General features: G+C 50.5%; 1 protein-coding gene across 1 annotated transcript in view; it reads left to right on the top strand.

Moving 5' to 3' along the window:
* Nucleotides 1-6,493: 6,493 nt before the first annotated feature.
* Nucleotides 6,494-17,988, top strand: part of LOC119564798 (adhesion G protein-coupled receptor E3) — a 56,950-nt gene continuing 45,455 nt past the window's right edge. The window contains exons 1-2 of the mRNA XM_037887909.2: nucleotides 6,494-7,812; nucleotides 8,752-8,885. Of these exons, the coding sequence (XP_037743837.1) occupies nucleotides 8,855-8,885 (31 nt within the window). The 5' untranslated portion in view covers nucleotides 6,494-7,812; nucleotides 8,752-8,854. The remainder of the gene's footprint in view (nucleotides 7,813-8,751; nucleotides 8,886-17,988) is intronic.

Raw genomic sequence — 17,988 nt, 5'->3', positions numbered from 1 at the left:
TGGATTAACTACACCCACGGGAGAAGCTCTCTCCATTAAAGTGCCACGGTGGCCTCGGTGCAGCTGTGCCGATGCAGCGTGTTCAGCGTGGACGTGCCCTAAGGCTCAGCGGCTAGACCTGGTTCTCAGTGATTTCAGCTCTAGCGATCGCCTAACAAAACAAAACAAAAAGAACAGGAGGACTTGTGGCACCTTAGAGACTAACCAATTTATTTGAGCATAAGCTGATGAAGTGGGCTGTAGCTCACGACAGCTTATGCTCAGATAATCAGAGCACCTGGGTTTAAAAAGGAGCTCACTTCAGTTTGTGATGTGCGTGTGAGGAGCTGGGAGCAAGAGGCACTAGGAGCTGAGAGTGAGAAACGCGGACTGTTGGAGGACTGAGGTGTACAAGCATTATCAGACACCAGGAGGAAGGTCCTATGGTGAGGATAAAGAAGGTGTTGGGAGGAGGCCGTGGGGAAGTAGCCCAGGGAGTTGTAGCTGTCGCACAGCTGTTCCAGGAGACACTCTAGACAGCTGCATTCCACAGGGCCCTGGGCTGGAACCCGGAGTAGAGGGCGGGCCCAGGTTCCCTCCAAATCCTCCCAACTCCTGGTCAGACACAGGAGGAGTCGACCTGGACTGTGGGTTCAGAAAAACGGCCAAGCTGAGGGCTGCCATGAAGCTCCAAGGCGAGCAAATTCGCCAATAAGCGCAAGACCCACCAAGGTAGAGGAGGAACTTTGTCACACCTGTTATGCTTTTGGCCTTCACAATTCCCTTTGTGAGTTTTAAACCTGCTGCCTAATAATTTCCTTGGACAACGCCTGGTTCTTGCAGTGGGGTAAATAACACTTCCCTAGTCACTTCCTCATGATGTCACAGCCCTCTATCATATCCCCCCAAGTGTCTCTTTTCCAAGCTGAACAGTGCAAGTCTTTCTAATCTGTCCTCATACAGAAGTTGTTCCAGCTCCCTAATAATTTCCATTGCCCTTCTCTGCATCTTTTCCAATTCTAATATATCCTTTTAGAGATGGGGCACTCAGAATTGCATGCAGTATTCAAGGGGTGGTCGTACCATGGCTCTAAATAGAGGCACAATGATATTTTCTGTTTCATCATCTAGCCCTTTCCTAGTGGTTCCTAACGTTCTCTTGGCTTTTGCGACGGCCGCTGCACATTGAGTGGATGTTTTCAGAGAACTCTCCACGATGACGCCAAGATCCGTTTCTTGCGTAGTAACAGCTAGTTTAGACCCCATCCATTTGTGTGTGTAGTTGGGATTATGTTTGCCAATGTGCATTACTTTCCACTTGTCACCACTGAATGTCATCTGCCATCTTGTTGCCCAGTCACCCAGTTTCCTGGGATCCTTTTGTATCTCTTTCCCGTCAGCTTTGGCCTTAACTAGCTTCAATAGTTTTGTGTTGTCTTCAAATTTTGCCACCTCACTGTTCACCCCCTATACTCACACCAGGAAATACTGTGTGATGCTGCCACTGGGAATCTCTTCCCTTGGGGGCAGATTGGGAGCTCCATGGCTAGGGACATTTGCCTAACCCATATGGCCATACCCTGTCTCCCTGCAGTGGTGGGACCCCAGAGGGATGTTTATGAGCCTGCTACTGCAGTGCCTCTTTTAGCTCAGGTCGTAGCAGCTCACCCCAGAGGTCCAGGGTTCAATCCCTGATCCCGACGACCCAACCGGTTATGCCATATTTAAAACTAGCCTGGGGAGAATAGTCCTGCTCTGGGACGATGGACCAGATGGGACCTAACAGAGCTGTTCCCTCTTTGACACTGTGACTCACTCAGGGTCACCACCGCCCGACGCAGGAGGCAGGGTGATGGGGCGGGGCCCTGACATTGCCCACGCAGGCCTCACCACAGGAGCGCCTGAGTCACCGCATGTATAAGACACCCTCTTACGGGGCAGGAAGCCCAGTCGGAGCTAACAGCAGAGCACACGGGGCACCCACCCAGCCCGCTACCCTTGGCCCCAGAGAGGAAGATGCCTGCATGACTGAGTGATCCGAGAGGACCCAGAGCAGATGCCCAACCAGGCTGGAGAACCTCAGCGGGACCAGGAGGACCCAGGAACATGGGCTGGGGGTCTGTCCCCTCCCCACGGTGAGACATGGCAGCTCCTTTGCTGGCTGATGAGGAACCTGCTGCTCCGTGTGTTACTCATTCTCTAGGGGTGGCAGTCTGGTTCCCGCCCTTTTTGCTCCTTCGTGGTGCTGGAAGAAAGTTCAAAAAGCAGTTTGTTTTTTTTCTCTTTTCAAAAACAGATCAGAAATGGGGGTCTCACCTACCCTGCCATCCATGGAAGCCCCGGGGGTGACTGGGGAGCTGGCAGGACTGACAGCATCACACCCTGTGCAGGGGAAACCTCACTGCCTGGCAGGGGACATGATTATTTGCCGACAAAGTTTTAGAACCTATTTGATCCAACATCGGCTCCCATTTACACCAGTGTAAATCCTGAGTCACACTATTGCCTTCACTCTAGATTTACACTGGTGTAACTGGGAGCAGAGTTTGACCCTTCAGCTTCATCCTTTTCATTTTTGCGGGTGCCCTTTTAATTCAAATGCCTGAGACACAGCAGGGAGAAAAGCTCTTTCAGCTAAAGATGCTACACACCGATCCCTGCCCCTTTAATTATTGTCAGGCTTGATCCAAAGTGCGTCCTGCTCAGTGCTGGGGGAGGGTAAGAGCCAGGGTGTGGTCAGGACAGGGTTATCAGTGCCATTTCCCCCCTTTTCAGATCCCCCCTCTCATGAACTGGTCACCCCTGAGCCCCACCCTAGTCATCATGGCCACCAAATTGCGCCCGACAGTGCTGGGCCTCCTCGTCCCTGAGGGTCCAGCATGAGCCAGGCGCTCGAGATGTTCTGGTGAAGGGCTGGGGACTTCATGAGACCAGGTCGCCTTTGCAACATGATCTGAAGAGCTAGAGATTATTATGGGGTGCAGGGATCTGAGGTGGCATCACCTCCTCCCCAAATCCTGTTCTTTCCTGCCCCAAGGAGGCAAGAGCCCACCCCCCCTTGCGTAGAGCCCAGATGGGCCATGGAGAGCCCTCCACACACACACTGAGATTCCTGCCCAATCCAACTACAGCAACAACCATAATGGACCAGACCGAGGCGCGGCCAACCCACCAGCTTGTCGAACCATGTCCCATCAGCACTGACGTCCCCGAGGCTGGCAACGTCTGCTCAGTTGCACCGGTGGTCCCTGTCACGGAGTCCCTGGGCGATGCTCTGGAACTGCTCCCCATGAAGCCAGTCAGGACTCTGGGGCAGTCGCCTTTCTGTGAGCAGCCTGTCTTCAGGACACACAGCTCACCCGGCTTCCACCTTCCTGGATCTGACCTGGGAGCATTCAGCATCCTCTGCCCCTCCGTGCGCTTCCCACAGCCAGTCCACCCAGGCTAGGGGCTCCTGGGGAAACCAGAGGGTCCTGCCCCCCAACTCCGCAGTCAGACGGGACTCTCAGCCAGCCAGTAAAACAGAGGTTTATTAGATGACAGGAACATGGTCTAAAACAGAGCTTGCAGGTGCAGAGAACAAGACCCCTCAGCTGGGTCCATTTTGGGGGGCAGTGAGCCAGACAACCACGTCTGCTCTTCACTCCATGTCCCAGCCAGCCCCAAACTGAAACTCCCTCCAGCCCCTCCTCCTCTGGGCTTTGTTCCTTTCCCGGGCCAGGAGGTCACCTGATTCCTTTGTTCTCCAACCCTTTAGCTCTCACCTTGCAGGGGGGAAGAGCTCAGGCCATCAGTTGCCAGGAAACAGGGTGTCGGCCATTCTCTGAGTCCAGACTCCTGCACACACATGCCCTCTAGGGCTCTGCAATGATCATACACCCTTATCGCACCACCTAGATACTTAAGAACTTCATAGGGGAAACTGAGGCACCCCCACACTATTCAGAGGAAACATTAAGAACAGTCCCACTTCGTCACAGTCCCCAGCCCCACACCTGATAGGAGCCTAATGGGTAAGATCAGGGCCGGGCAGTAAGGGAGGGGTAAGTGAGGCCAGATCTTCACTGAAAAATGAGAAGTAGCTACATCACCACTTGTCCCCCCGAGCGCTGCGGTTCGGTCAAGCTGACCCCCAAGGAGGTGTTCTCTGGGCTTTTATCGTACGTTCCTGGTCTTCCTCTCCTTAATGTCCCAGGCTGAGAACAGGGACAGAGCCCACATGGGTGTGGGCAGGGGATGAGCACCCAGCTGGGATGGGGTGCTGCAGGATACCCCTCTGGTTTAGGGGTGCAGGGCTCTGGGGGAGGATCAGGCTCTAGATGAGCCATGGGATTGGGGGCAGGAGAGTCTCGCTCTGGGTTCAGGAGTGCAGGGCGGTGGGGAGCTATCACAGCCCACCGGCAGCCAGGCCTAATGGTCAGAGCCAGGGTGCTCAGGACCCAGAGGTGGGAGTCAAGCCAAGGATCAGAGCCACAGTCAGAGTCAGGAATAGAGCCTGGAGCTGGAGTCAGCAGCCAGAGGATCTGAAACAGGGCAGGAGGGAAGGGACCGAGCGGACCCAGGAGGCAGGTACAACATGGCAGCCAGCCAGGGATTCACTTTGATTCTCCCGCCGCCGCCTCCTCGCTTAAATAGCTCCTGGGAGCCAATGGGAGAGGCCGGAGGCCACCGCCAATGGGGAGCCTCGTGGGCGGTGCCTAGGTGCGCGAGGGTCCCGGCGGCGGCCCAAAGAGCCAGAACCGTAGCGGGGGGGCGGGGTGACTGAAGGGGGCAGGCTTGGCTGGAGACACAGCGCTTGGGGCCAGCTGAGGAAGCGCCTGGGCGGGATCGGGGGCCGGGGCTTCTTCCCCCGCCCCCCCCCGCCCCGTGCTACAAACAGGCAAAGCCTCCCCAGCTGGTCCCGCCTCCTCCCCCCCGTCATGTGATTCCCCCAGGGGGCAAGAAGCCATGGGGAGAGTGGGGAGTGGGGGCGCGTGGTGGGCTCGCCTCCTGCCGCGCGCAGAGCTCAGGGGCCAGGCTGCTGGAGCCGGGCCCAGCCGGGGTTCCTGCGGGGTCCAGGCTCGTGGGGCCCGGCCGCGGGCCGAGAACAGCCCCGGGGGCTGCTGCGCGGGTCGCTGGCTCCAGCGTCGCCCGGCCTGTTCCGCGGCAGCAATTTGGTGAGCGGGGGCTGGTGCTGCGGGGCCTGGCGCGATGCCCTGGGCGCCCCGCGGGCCCTGCCGCTAAGGCGGGAAGAGACAACGAGCCCAGGGGACCCTTCGGGAGGGGGGCTGTTGTCTCGCGCTCCCCTCTCACTTCCACACCCATCAGTTGCAGCAAAGACTTTTCTCTTCAGGAGGAGCCTTTCTAAGCAACAATCCACCTTTTTCTTGCTCTACAGAAGCATCGCTCTGTGGAGCCACAACAAACTCCCTCTGTGTTTTATTTACATCCAGACTCATCTCTGGCACATTAAGAGGATTTTCACATAACCCCCTTTAAGGCAAGCTGCTAAACTCCAGGTGTGACAGGTTTGGTCACAGAAACCCCCTTAAGACAGTCACTAGATGTGCTGGGATACCACTGAGAACATACGCCCCTGCCAGAGAAGGCTTTCCTCTACTCTTGTCTTGCTGAGTAAGACACTCCAGTCAATTACAGCACAGAGCAAGAGGTTGGGCCACGCCCCCCTGCAGTTCACTGAAACTGAGATCCACTCAGCTCAGGGGCTTCTTCGTTAACAGAGACTTTCCCAGCACCCAGTATTCAGTCTTTCTGGGAGCCTAAACCCCACATGAATTCATTTTACTCTGTATAAAGCTTATACAGGGCAAACTCATAAATTGTCCACCCTCTATAACACTGATAGAGAGATGTGCATAGCAGTTTGCTCCCCCAAGAGTTAGTCACAAACTCTGGGTTCAATAATAAGCAAAAGTGATTTTATTAGTACATTAAGAAACTGCATACAGGTAAATCTCACCCTTAGAGATATTCTAATAAGCTTCTTTCACAGACTGGACTCCTTCCTAGTCTGAGCTCAGCAATCACTCACACCCCTATAGTTACTGTCCTCTGTTCCACTCTCTTTCAGGCATCTCTTGGGAGTGGAGAGGCCATCTCTTAAGCCAGCTGAAGACAAAATGGAGAGGCTTCCAGGGCCTTTTATATTCTCTCCCTTGTGGGCAGAAACCCCTTTGTTTTCCTGTGCAGTCACAGCAACAAGATGGAGTTTGTAGCCACCTGGGCAAGTCACACATCCAGGAATGATTCAGCTTTTTGCAGGCCGACACCATTGTTTACATGTTAGTTTGAACGTTCCCAGGAAAGCTCAGATGTGGATTGGCGTCTCCCAAAGTCCATTGTCAGCTAAGTGTTTCTTGATAGGACTATTCTCAGTAAGTGCCCATTCTCAAGAAGCTGACCAAATGCTTCACTAAGGCTACTTAGAATCAAACATATTGAGATACAAGTATGTCATAAATATAATGGGAAAGGTAACGACCTTTATGTATGCAGTAACGTCAAATCCCTCCTGGCCAGAGGTCCAGAATCACTTCACCTGAAAGGGGTTAAGAAGCTCAGATAACCTGGTTGGCACCTGACCAAAAGGACCAATAAGGAAAGAAGATACTTTCAAATCTGGAGGGAGTGGGAGAGTGGTTTTATTTGTGCTCTCTTTGGTTGCTCCCTCTCTGGAAAAAGAGAGAGATCAAGCAGGTAAACCATCTCCTAAAAAGATATCTGAAATGATACATCTAAAATTACTTGAAAACTAGGGAAGTTTTCTTTTTTTAAGGACACTTTTTTTTCTTTTTTTTTAGCTGAGAGCAGCTGGAGTTCTTTTTCTTTGCCTGGGGGCAGAGTAGTTAAGTTCCTGCAAGGGAATTCACAAGCTGGGTTTCTGGGTTTTTTTGACAGATGACAGAAATTGAGGTCCAAAAGAAACTAGAATTAGCCAGATTTGAAGCTGAAGAGAGACAGAAAGAACATGAAAGACAAATGGCCTTAAAGTGCTTGGAGTTGGAAGCAGAGGAGGGGAAAAAGGCAAAACGCTTGGAGGCAGAAGTGAAACGCTTGGATACGGAGTTAGAGCTGAAGCGCTTAGAGCTGGAAAGGGCTAAGCTGGGTCTAGCAGATAACCCTAACAGTCCTTCTCCAGTTTATTTGAGCATGAGCTTTCGTGAGCTACAGCTCACTTCATCGGATGCATAGCATATCGTGGAAACTGCAGAAGACATTATATACACACAGAGACCATGAAACAAAACTTCCTCCCACCTCACTCCCCCGCTGGCAACAGCTTATCTAAAGTGATCCTCAAGTAGAGCAGAAACTTTATATGGGCAAAACCCACATGTGTGCAGTGTTTTTTCTCAGCGGAAGGTTGATCTATTTGGAGGAAGCATGTTTATGACACAGATTGGACCAGAGCTATTCCTCTAGGTGGGAGCCACAAGAAAAGGGAACCTGGTTAGATCCACACATGAGAGTGATCATAGGGGGAGGAGCTTGAGTGTATTTCTCTGCCTCTCTTCACCTTGAGCTCACAGACAATAGGATGGGAGGACTGGAGACCCCAAGTCCTGATGTTCTGTCTGCATCTCCAAGATGACAGCTGCAGACAAGAGCTACGATTACACCTGTGACTTGGACAACACCATCTCACGCATAAAGAGCCACACTGTGATCTGGATAAAGATCTGTTCTCTTGCTTGTTTTTTGTTAAGAAGAGCTACGTCTCAGAAAATGACTTAAGCATTACAACTGCACCACCTTAGAAGACTACCTACAGCAGTAACTGCATTGGGAGCGATAGCTCAGTGATTTGAGCATTGGCCTGCTAAATCCAGCATTGTGAGTTCAATCCTTCAGGGGGCCATTTAGGGATCTGGGGCAAAAATTGAGGATTGGTCCTGCTTTGAGCAGGGGGTTGGACTTGATGACCTCCTGAGGTCCCTTCTAACCCTGATATTCTATGATTCTAACCCCAGGACACTGACACCTCCAACCATTATGTTCGCAACCAACCACTCAGTATGGGCACCTCTTAAGTTTCACTGAATGCAGGATTTAAAAGGTTGTGACCAGATACTTCACACCAGTTAATTTTAATGAGGGGGATGGAACACTGGCCAGAACAGGGAAATAACAGATAAGTTAACAGATTAAGAATATTTAACTAAGTTAGATCTATGCAACTCGGCAGGGCCTGATGAAATTCACCCTAGAGTACTTAAGAAACTAGCTGAAGCAATCTCCGAACCATTAGCAATTATCTTCCAGAACTCATGGAGGATGGGTGAGGTTCATAACAAGGGCACACTTCAAAAAAAGGTAAAAAGGAGCTATTAGAGAAGAATAGACCAGACAGCCTAACTTCAACACCCAGAAAGATAGTGGAACAAATGATTGAACTATCAATTTATTAAAACATAGAGGATAATAGGTGATAAGTAATAACCAACATGGATTTGTCAAGAACAAGTCATGCCAAACAAACGTAATTGCCTTCTTTGATTGGGTACCCAGTCTAGTGGATGGGGGGAAGGGGATGGGGGCTGGATTGTTTGACCTCCTGAGGTCCCTTGCAACTCCACATTTCTGTGTGAAGATTGTGTGAAGTGATGCTACGTCCTCTGCACCGTGGTTAGTATCCCCCATAGGTACTCAGCAAGGTAAATGATTATGGGGCTGGGAGAAGTGGTCGGGCAGAAGGAAGGAGAGCAGGGCATGCTGAGAAGACAGTGCTCTCATGTATGCAGTACTGTTGGTTGATACGATATAATGCAACAGGACATGAGTCGACTTGGCTTCCTGTCTAAGTTCTTGAAGATAAGGAAGTTGCAAAGCTCAGAATCCTCAGAACTCGACCTGCCCTGACAGCGTCTGAGCCACCATGGGAACCCGAGGTGATGTGTATCCATTGGGTGAGTGGAACAAAGTCCTTGGGCTGAACTCGGTTGGGGCTAGGAGAGTCCAGAGGGGCCCACGGGTCGGTCTGCAGTGGGGCTGGAAGGTGACTGTTCCAGCTCATGAAGACATAGTCGCACTAGCTCTCATCTAGCTAGAAATAGAAGTGTTGCCATGGGGGCAGGAGGGGCTGGATGGGATCGTAGTCGGGGCAGGGAGCCGCTCCTGTTGCTTGCCCAAGCGTGGCCACACTTCAATTTTTGGCATGCCAACTAGGTCAGAGGATGCCCAGGTATGTCTCCTTGAGCTAGAATTTACACCTAGGTGTAACGCGCAATTTCCTCTGCTCCCTCCAATGCTTATGTTACACCAATTGAGACTCCATCCAGATTCACTGAAACACCCTTAGATTTACCCTTAGATTTACCTGGCCAGATTCCTGGGGCTGGCTGAGATGGGCTCATCTGAGATGGGCTCACTATGAGACCAGAGCATGGAGGGGTCCCAGATGGCTTTCCACCACTTTCACAGGTACTGAATCCCAGGGGATAACTGCGGATCAGTCTGGTCCCTGGAAGCAGAGTAGCCCAAAGCCTTCCCTGATTCATCCTCAACCCTCTGTAGTCCCAAGGAACCATTCCAGCAGCTGGCAATAGCCAGAGTGTAGGACTACATTGGCCATACCGCTCACCTCTGGGAATGCCCACTGTGCCTGGGGGTTGTAACACAGAGTCATTACACAAGGGGAATTTCCAGGTAGTTGGTTTAGCCAGCTTTCTGTCATGGCACAGAGCTGGGGTTCCGAAATATTACTACAGGAATAATAGTTCTTAATGAAAGAATTGACTTCATTGGATTTACACCAGAATCACAGTGGGGTAAATAAGCAAAATTTGGTCCATAGACCTGGGCCAGGAGACACCATCTCTCTCTCTCTTTCTCTGTTGCTTGTTTCTGTGTATAACATTTTTAAAACACTTATTTTTTTATTTCTCTCAAGTATTTCTCCTCCTCATCCTGTTCCCCGCTCTACCACCAGGGAGCACTCAAGTGTCATTCGTTAAGTTCCCAGGCTGGCAGAACGTAAGGCTGTATGCGTTACCTAGGGAGGTGGTGGAATCTCCTTCCTTAGAAGTTTTTAAGGTCAGGCTTGACAAAGCCCTGGCTGGGATGATTTAATTGGGGATTGGTCCTGCTTTGAGCAGGGGGTTGGACTAGGTGACCTCCTGAGGTCCCTTCCAACCCTGATATTCTATGATTCTATGTGCCGCATTTGTGCCAATCATGAGAGTCCCACACAGAATGTGTCTCTGCCATGAAGCTGACACAGGCTTGGCAGCTCTCAAAGGGGTTATCAGCCCTGTAAAGAGGGATGGGGTCATTGGATCTGGGTCCTTAGGACTAGCTGAATTGTTTAGGTGGTGGTTAAATCTATTTCTGAAGTGTTCACCCATATATGCCAGGCTAATATATCACATGATCCCTAGGTATGATTCACATTACATATATTAATATGGATAGTATGTGCTTAATGCATATAACATTCTTTTGTATATAAACTTCTAGCAGTTACATGGCCTGGAATGGTGGCCTGTGTCTTTCTATAGTCTTGTTCACCTTTGCTAAGTATCCCATGATATCTCGCATTAGCCAGGAAACCTGTCAGGATCAGCACATATGTAGTAACAGGCAGGGAGTTACTCTCATTGGAATGTCCCAAAAATAAGGACAATATATACGGGACAAGCCTAGGAGGTGCATCACGCTCTTGGTACCTGGAATTCCTGAGTCCAGAACAAAGAACCAAGGGGTACCGTATGGTACCAGAAAAACAAGGTAGAAAGATGGTAGGTTGAGACTAGCCTCAGAGGAGGCATACAGTACCTCTTTCCTTGTAAACAGGTTGAGTATAAAAGGGACAGCTTTAGGGGTGTGACTTTGGACGCAAGCCTTTGTAAGGTGAATTCAACACTGGTGCAGGAGACGGGTTCCCGGAAACTGGAGTTGTCTTGAACCTCTGTTCCGGTGATATGATATTACTAAGGCTATGTTTTAGTCACAGGTATTTTTAGTAAAAGTCGTGGACAGGTCACGGGCAGCCTGTGACCCGTCCATGACTTATATATATACCCCCAACTAAAACTTGGGCCGGGGGTCTGTGGGTGCTCTTCGGTGGTGGCCTGGGGGCACCATGGGTGCTGGAGGGACATGGCCCGGGGCGAACCATGGGTCCGGGGGGGGCAGCCCGGGAGGCTGTTGTAGTTACTGGTGGGGAGGGAGGGAGATGGTAGCAGATGGTCCAGGACCCCTAATGGTGCTGGGCAGAGGGAGGGTTGGCGGGGCTAGCCGGAGCGGTCCCTTCAGCTCCTATGGGGAGGGAAGGCTGGGGGACTCCACATGCTGCCCGTCCCATGAGCACCGGCTCCACAGCTCCCGTTGGCTGGGAACTGCAGCCAATGGGAGCTGCGGGGTCAGTGCCTGCAGGCAGAGGTAGTGCACAGAGTCCCCTGGCCCCTCTGCCTAGGAGCTGCAGGGACATGCTGGCCGCTTCCGTGAAGCCCCCGCCCCAAGGTAAGCACCGCCCTGCACACCAACCCCCTGCCCCAGCCCTGAGCCCCCTCCCACACCCAAACTACTGCTGCTGCTGGGGAGTTGGGGGTATGTGGTGTACCAAGACTGCCCTAGCCACTTCAGAAATCATGAGTCATGGAGGTCACGGAAAGTTACGGAATCCGTGACTTCTGTGACCTCCGTGACAGTCACTCAGCCTCAGCTATTACAGACTTTTAAGAATAAAACAGACCTATATTGGTTATTTGGTCTCTTCAGCATACTGCATAATGAATCAAAGTGTGGATGAGGAATTGACCATACGGTTTACCAACAGAAGGGAAAACCCAGAGGTGACGCTACGCCCCGTATTCTTCATAGGATATTGTTATGATATCCATATGGCATAACAGATGTGTTCTATGCAAGATGCGTCATGCAAGGTATCATTGGAAAGGTTATGATTTACTGCATATGATTACCCTATTTGTATGCATCTCTCAATTCTGAATCTGAAGTTAGGAATATTGACTACGTAACAATTATAAGAGGGTTTACACCTGGGGAACAGCCACCGGACAGTAGGCAATCAACTTTAATGGACCATTGAAGACGGACAATAGAACTTGGAAGATGCTAATATCCCACCTTCCTGAGAAGCTCCAGCCGTCGGAATTATGACACCTACGGGTAGATTACATGATGCATGACAGAAAGGGGCCATGACCGGGATCCATTGCAGTGCAGGGTCAAAGTGAAGGAGCTGTGGAACACCTACCACAAGACGCAGGAGGCAAACCGCTGCTCCAGTGCTGCGCCCACGAGCTGCCGGTTGTACAAAGGGCTGGACGTGAAACTCGGCAGCGACCCCACCTCCACTGCAAAGACCACTGTGGATACTTCGGTGGCTCGCGTGCCAGTCGGAAGTGGACCGAGCCAGGAGGAGGAAAGCTTGGACGAGGCTGTGGCGGGTGGGGGGACCCAGAGGCAGAGGATGACTCGGAGGTCAGAGAGCCATGCAGCCTGGGGCACTTTTCTGTCCCGGAGGAGGCTAGCCAGTCACAGCTGTCGGATGTTGGCGAAGCACAAACAGGAGAGGTGGCCCCGGTAAGTGGATTTAATTTTGGGACTCGCTGAAACGAGTTGTTGGGGGAAGGACGGCTGCAGAAAGCAGGCTTGTCTCCCCCACATGCCTAGTCTGAGCAGTGGAACAGGCTGTTGATTGACTCCCTCACTTCACGGGAATCTCCCTGAGAGATCTCCAGGAAACTCTCGTGGAGATACTGGGCAATCCGCTGACACAGGTTCTTCAGCAGAGCTGCTTTGTTTCTTGCCCTACTAATGGTAACTTTCCTGGGCCACTGAGCCGTCATGTGTCTGGGGGGGACCATAGCTGCACACAGGTGAGCCGCATAGGGGCCAGGTTGGAAGGCACAGTGTTGGGGAAGACCCTCCCTTGATCCCCAGCCCCTGTGGTTACTCACCATTTTGGAGGTCTTGTGGCTCACATGTGCTTGCCTGGGGTCAGCCAGTTAGTGACAAGTGTGTGAGTACTGGCTGTGTCTTAAAGCACTAAATCAGTGTTCTCTCTGTTGCAAACAACACTACTTCTCTAAACTACTGTGTTTCGTAGAATCATAGAATATCGGGGTTGGAAGGGACCTCAGGAGGTCATCTAGTCCAACCCCCCGCTCAAAGCAGGCCCAATCCCCGACTAAATCATCCCAGCCAGGGCTTCGTCAAGCTGGGCCTTAAAAACCTCAAAAGAAGGAGATTCCACCACCTCCCTAGGTAACCCGTTCCAGTGCTTCACCACCCTCCTAGTGAAATAGTGTTTCCTAATATCCAACCTAAACCTCCCCCACTGCAACTTGAGACCATTACTCCTCATTCTGTCATCTGCTACCACTGAGAACAGTCTAGATCCAGCCTCTTTGGAACCCCCTTTCAGGTAGTTGAAAGCAGCTATCAAATCCCCCCTCATTCTTATCTTCTGCAGACTAAACAATCCCAGTTTCCTCAGCCTCTCCTCATAAGTCATGTGTTCCAGCCCCCTAATCATTTTTGTTGCCCTCTGCTGGACGTTTTCCAATTTTTCCACATCCTTCTTGTAGTGTGGGTCCCAATACTGGACACAGTACTCCAGATGAGGCCTCACCAATGTCGAATAGAGGGGAATGATCATGACCCTCGATCGGCTGGCAGTGCTCCTACTTATACATCCCAAAATGCCATTGGCCTTCTTGACAAAAAGGGCACACTCTTGACTCATATCCAGCTTCTCATCCACTGTAACCCCTAGGTCCTTTTCTGTAGGACTGCTGCTGAGCCATTCGGGCCCTAGTCTGTAGCGGTGCATGGGATTCTTCCCTCCTAAGTGCAGGACTCTGCACTTGTCCTTGTTGAACCTCATTAAATTTCTTTTGGCCCAATCCTCCAATTTGTCTAGGTCCCTCTATATCCTATCCCTACCCTCCAACATAGCTACCTCTCCCCCCAGCTTAGTGTCATCTGCAAACTTGCTGAGGGTGCAATCCACACCATCCTCCAGATCATTAATGAAGATATTGAATAAAACCAGCCCCAGGACCGACACCTGGGGCACTCCGCTTGATACCGGCTGCCAACTAGACATCAAGCCATTGATTACTACCCGTTGACAATCTAGCCATTTCTATCCACCTTATAGTCCATTCATCCAATCCATACTACTCTAACTTGCTGGCAAGAATACTGTGGGAGACCATATCAAAAGATTTGCTAAAGTCAAGGAATAATACGTCCACTGCTTTCCCCTCATTCACAGAGCCATTTATCTCATCATAGAAGGCAATTAGATTAGTCAAGCATGACTTGCCCTTGGTGAATCCATATTGACCGTTCCTGATCACCTTCCTCTCCTCCAAGTGCTTCTAAATGGATTCCTTGAGGACCTGCTCCATGATTTTGTTAGGGACTGAGGTGAGGCTGACCGGTCTGTAGTTCTCTGGGTTCTCTTTCTTCCCTTTTTTAAATATGGGCACTACATTAGCCTTTTTCCAATCGTCCGGGACCTCCCCTGATCACCATGATTTTTCAAAGATAATGGCCAATGACTGCAATCACATCAGCCAACTCCCTCAGCACCCTTGGATGCATTAGATCTGGATCCATGGACTTGTGCACGTCCAGCTTTTCTAAATAGTCCTTAACCTGTTCTTTCGCCACTGAGGGCTGCTCACCTCCTCCCCATGCTGTGCTGTCCAGTGCAGCAGTCTGGGAGTTGACCTTCTGTGAAGACCGAGGTAAAAAAAGTATTGAGTACTTCAGCTTTTTCCACATCATCTGTCACTAGGTTGCCTCCCACATTCAGTAAGGGTCCCACATTTTCCCTGACCTTCTTCTTGTTGCTAGCATACCTGTAGAAACCCTTCTTATTACCCTTCACATGTCTTGCTAGCTGCAACTCCAATTGTGCCTTGGCCTTCCTGATTACACCCCTGCATGATCCAGCAATATTTTTATACTCCTCTCTAGTCATCTGTCCAAATTTCCACTTCTTGTAAGCTTCCTTCTTGAGGTAAACTCCCCAAAGATTTCATTGTTAAGCCAAGCTGGTCGCCTGCCATATTTGCTATTCTTTCTGCACATCGGGATGGTTTGCTCCTGCACCCTCAATAAGGCTTCTTTAAAATACAACTAGCTCTCCTGGACTCCTTTCCCCCTCATATTAGCCTCCCAAGGGATCCTGCCCATCAGTTCCCTAAGGGAGTCCAAGTCTGCTTTTCTGAAGTCCAGGGTCTGTATTTTGATACTGTCCTTTCTTCCTTTTGTCAGGATCCTGAACTCAACCATCTCATGGTCACTCTGCCTAGGTTGCCACCCACTTCTACTTCCCCGACCAATTCTTCCCTGTTTGTAAGCAGCAGGCCAAGAGTAGCACAGCCCCCAGTTGGTTCCCCCAGCACTTGTACCAGGAAGTTGTCTCCAACACTTTCCAAAAACTTCCTGGATTGTCTGTGCACTGCTTATGTCTCTCCCAGCAGATGTCAGGGTGATTGAAGGCCCCCATTAGAACCAGGGCCTGTGATCTGGAAACTTCCGTTAATTTTCCAAAGAAAGCCTCGTCCACCTCATCCCCCTGGTCCTGTGGTGTATAGCACACGCCCACCACGACATCACCCTTGTTGCTCTTGCCTCTAAACTTAACCCAAAGACTCTCAACTGGAGTTTCTCCAGTTTCATACTGGAGCTCAGAGCAATCATACCGCTCTCTTACATACAGCGCAACTCCTCCACCTTTCCTCCCACGCCTGTCCTTCCTGAACAGTTTATACCCATCCATGACAGTGCTCCAGTCATGTGAACTGCCTCACCAAGTTTCTGTTATTCCAGTCACATCATAGTTCCTTGATTGTGCCAGGACTTCCAATTCTTCCTGCTTATTTCCCAGGATTCTTGCATTCGTGTTCATGCACCTAAGATAACTAGCCAATTGCCCTACTTTCTCAGTAAAAATCAGGAGGCTTCCCATCTTGTACCCTCCTCCTTGTGTTTCCTCCCAGTATCCCACTTCCCCACTTACCTCTGGGCTTAGGTCACCATCCCCCGGCAAATGTAATTTAAAGCCCTCCTCACTAAGTTAGCAAGCCTGCCTGCGAAGATTCTCTTCCCTCTCTTCCTTAGGTGGATCCCATCTCTTCCTAGCAATCCTTCTCCCCGGAACAACATCCCATGGTCGAAGAATCCAAAGCCCTCTCTCCGACACCACCTGCTTAACCACACATTCACCTCCACAATTCGACAGTCCCTCAGTCCCTACCTGGGCCTTTTCCTTCAACAGGGAGGATGAATTTGTCATAAATATAAAGGGAAGGGTAATCACCTTTCTATATACAGTGCTATAAAATCCCTTCTGGCCAGAGGCAAGGTCCTTTTACCTGTAAAGGGTTAAGAAGCTCAGGTAACCTGGCTGGCACCTGACCCAAAATGACCAATGGGGGGACAAGATATTTTCAAATCTGTAGTGGGGGGAAAAGGCTTTTGTCTGTCTGTGTGATACCTTTGCTGGGAACAGATCAAGGATGCAAGCCCTCCAACTCCTGTAAAGTTAGTAAGTAATCTAGCTAGGAAATGCATTAGGTTTTCTTTGTTTTGGCTTGTGAAATTCGCTGTGCTGGAGGAAATGTGTATTCCTGTTTTTGTGTCTTTTTGTAACTTAAGGTTTTGTCTAGAGGGATTCTCTATGTTTTGAATCTGACTGCCTGTAAGATTATCCTCCATTCTAATCTTACAGAGTTGTTCTCTTATCTTTTTTTGTTCTTCTAATAAAGTTCTGCTTTTTAAGAATCTGACTGGGTTTTTTGGGTCTTAAAAATCGAAGGCTGGTTTGTGCTCATCTTGTTTATTCTCAAGCCTCCCTAGGAAAGGGGGTGTAAGGGCTTGGGGGGATATTTTGGGGAAATAGAAACTCCAAGTGGTCCTTTCCCTGTTCTTTGTCTAAATCACTTGGTGGTGGCAGCATACTGTTCAAGAACAAGGTGAAATTTGTGCCTTGGGAAAGTTTTTAACCTAAGCTGGTAAATATAAGCTTGGGGTGGGTTTCATGTGGGTCCCCACATCTGTACCCTAGAGTTCAGAGTGGGGAGGGAACCCTGACAGGGTGAGAACACAACTTGTGCCTCAAATTCCTTTATCCTTCTTCCCAGGGCCACAGAGTCTGCAGTGATCTGCTCAAGGTCATTCTTGGCAGTATCACTGGTGCCCACGTGGAGAAGTAGGAAGGGGTAGCGGTCTGAGGTCTCAATCAGTCTCGGCAGAAACTCCGTCACATCCTGAATTCTAGCTCCAGGCAAGCAGCAATCTTCTCGAATCTCCCCGTCTGGTTAGCAGATGGATAACTCCGTCCCCATTAGGAGGGAGTCCCCGACCATCACCACCCGTCTCCTATTCTTGGGAGTGGTGGTCATGGAACCCCCATCCCTAGGACAATGCATCCTATGCCTTCTGGCCGATGGGGTCTCCTTCTGATCCCTTTCCTCAGAGGGCTCTTCCAAATCCTTCTCCACAGTAGTACCTGTGCAGAGAGCCTGAAAACAGTTTCGCACCTCTCTCTGCATTGGGGGTACATAGGTTCTCTTCTTTTTTCTTCTGGAGGTCACATGCTGCCAATATTCTTCCCCGTTCTGCACTGCACGCTCTCGTGCTTCCAGCACCAAACACTGACTTCTGTCCGGAAAATCTTCATATTCTCTGATGCAATGCAGAATTGATAATTGGTTCTCTAGTCCTTTAAGCTTCTCTTCCAATATGCAGACCGGCTTGCACTTCATACAGACGAAGTCGCTTCTATCCTCTGGGAGAAAGACAAACATGGCACATTCTGAGCAGGTCACAACAGCTGATCGCTCACTATCCATGTCTGTGCGAACTCCCAGACAAACTCCCTCTGTTTTTATAAGGCTGCTGGCTCAAACCAGCTGGCCCGGCTCAAAGCCTTCCCTCCAATCAACCACTCAGGGCCCACCTGGAACAAAGCACTCCCAATTCACACTTTTCAATCAAACACCCACACGGTCAAACAGTCACACT

Source organism: Chelonia mydas, chromosome 20 (assembly GCF_015237465.2).
Source record: "Chelonia mydas isolate rCheMyd1 chromosome 20, rCheMyd1.pri.v2, whole genome shotgun sequence".
Lineage (NCBI taxonomy): Eukaryota > Metazoa > Chordata > Testudines > Cheloniidae > Chelonia > Chelonia mydas.
This window is presented reverse-complemented; position numbering and strand designations above follow the sequence as displayed.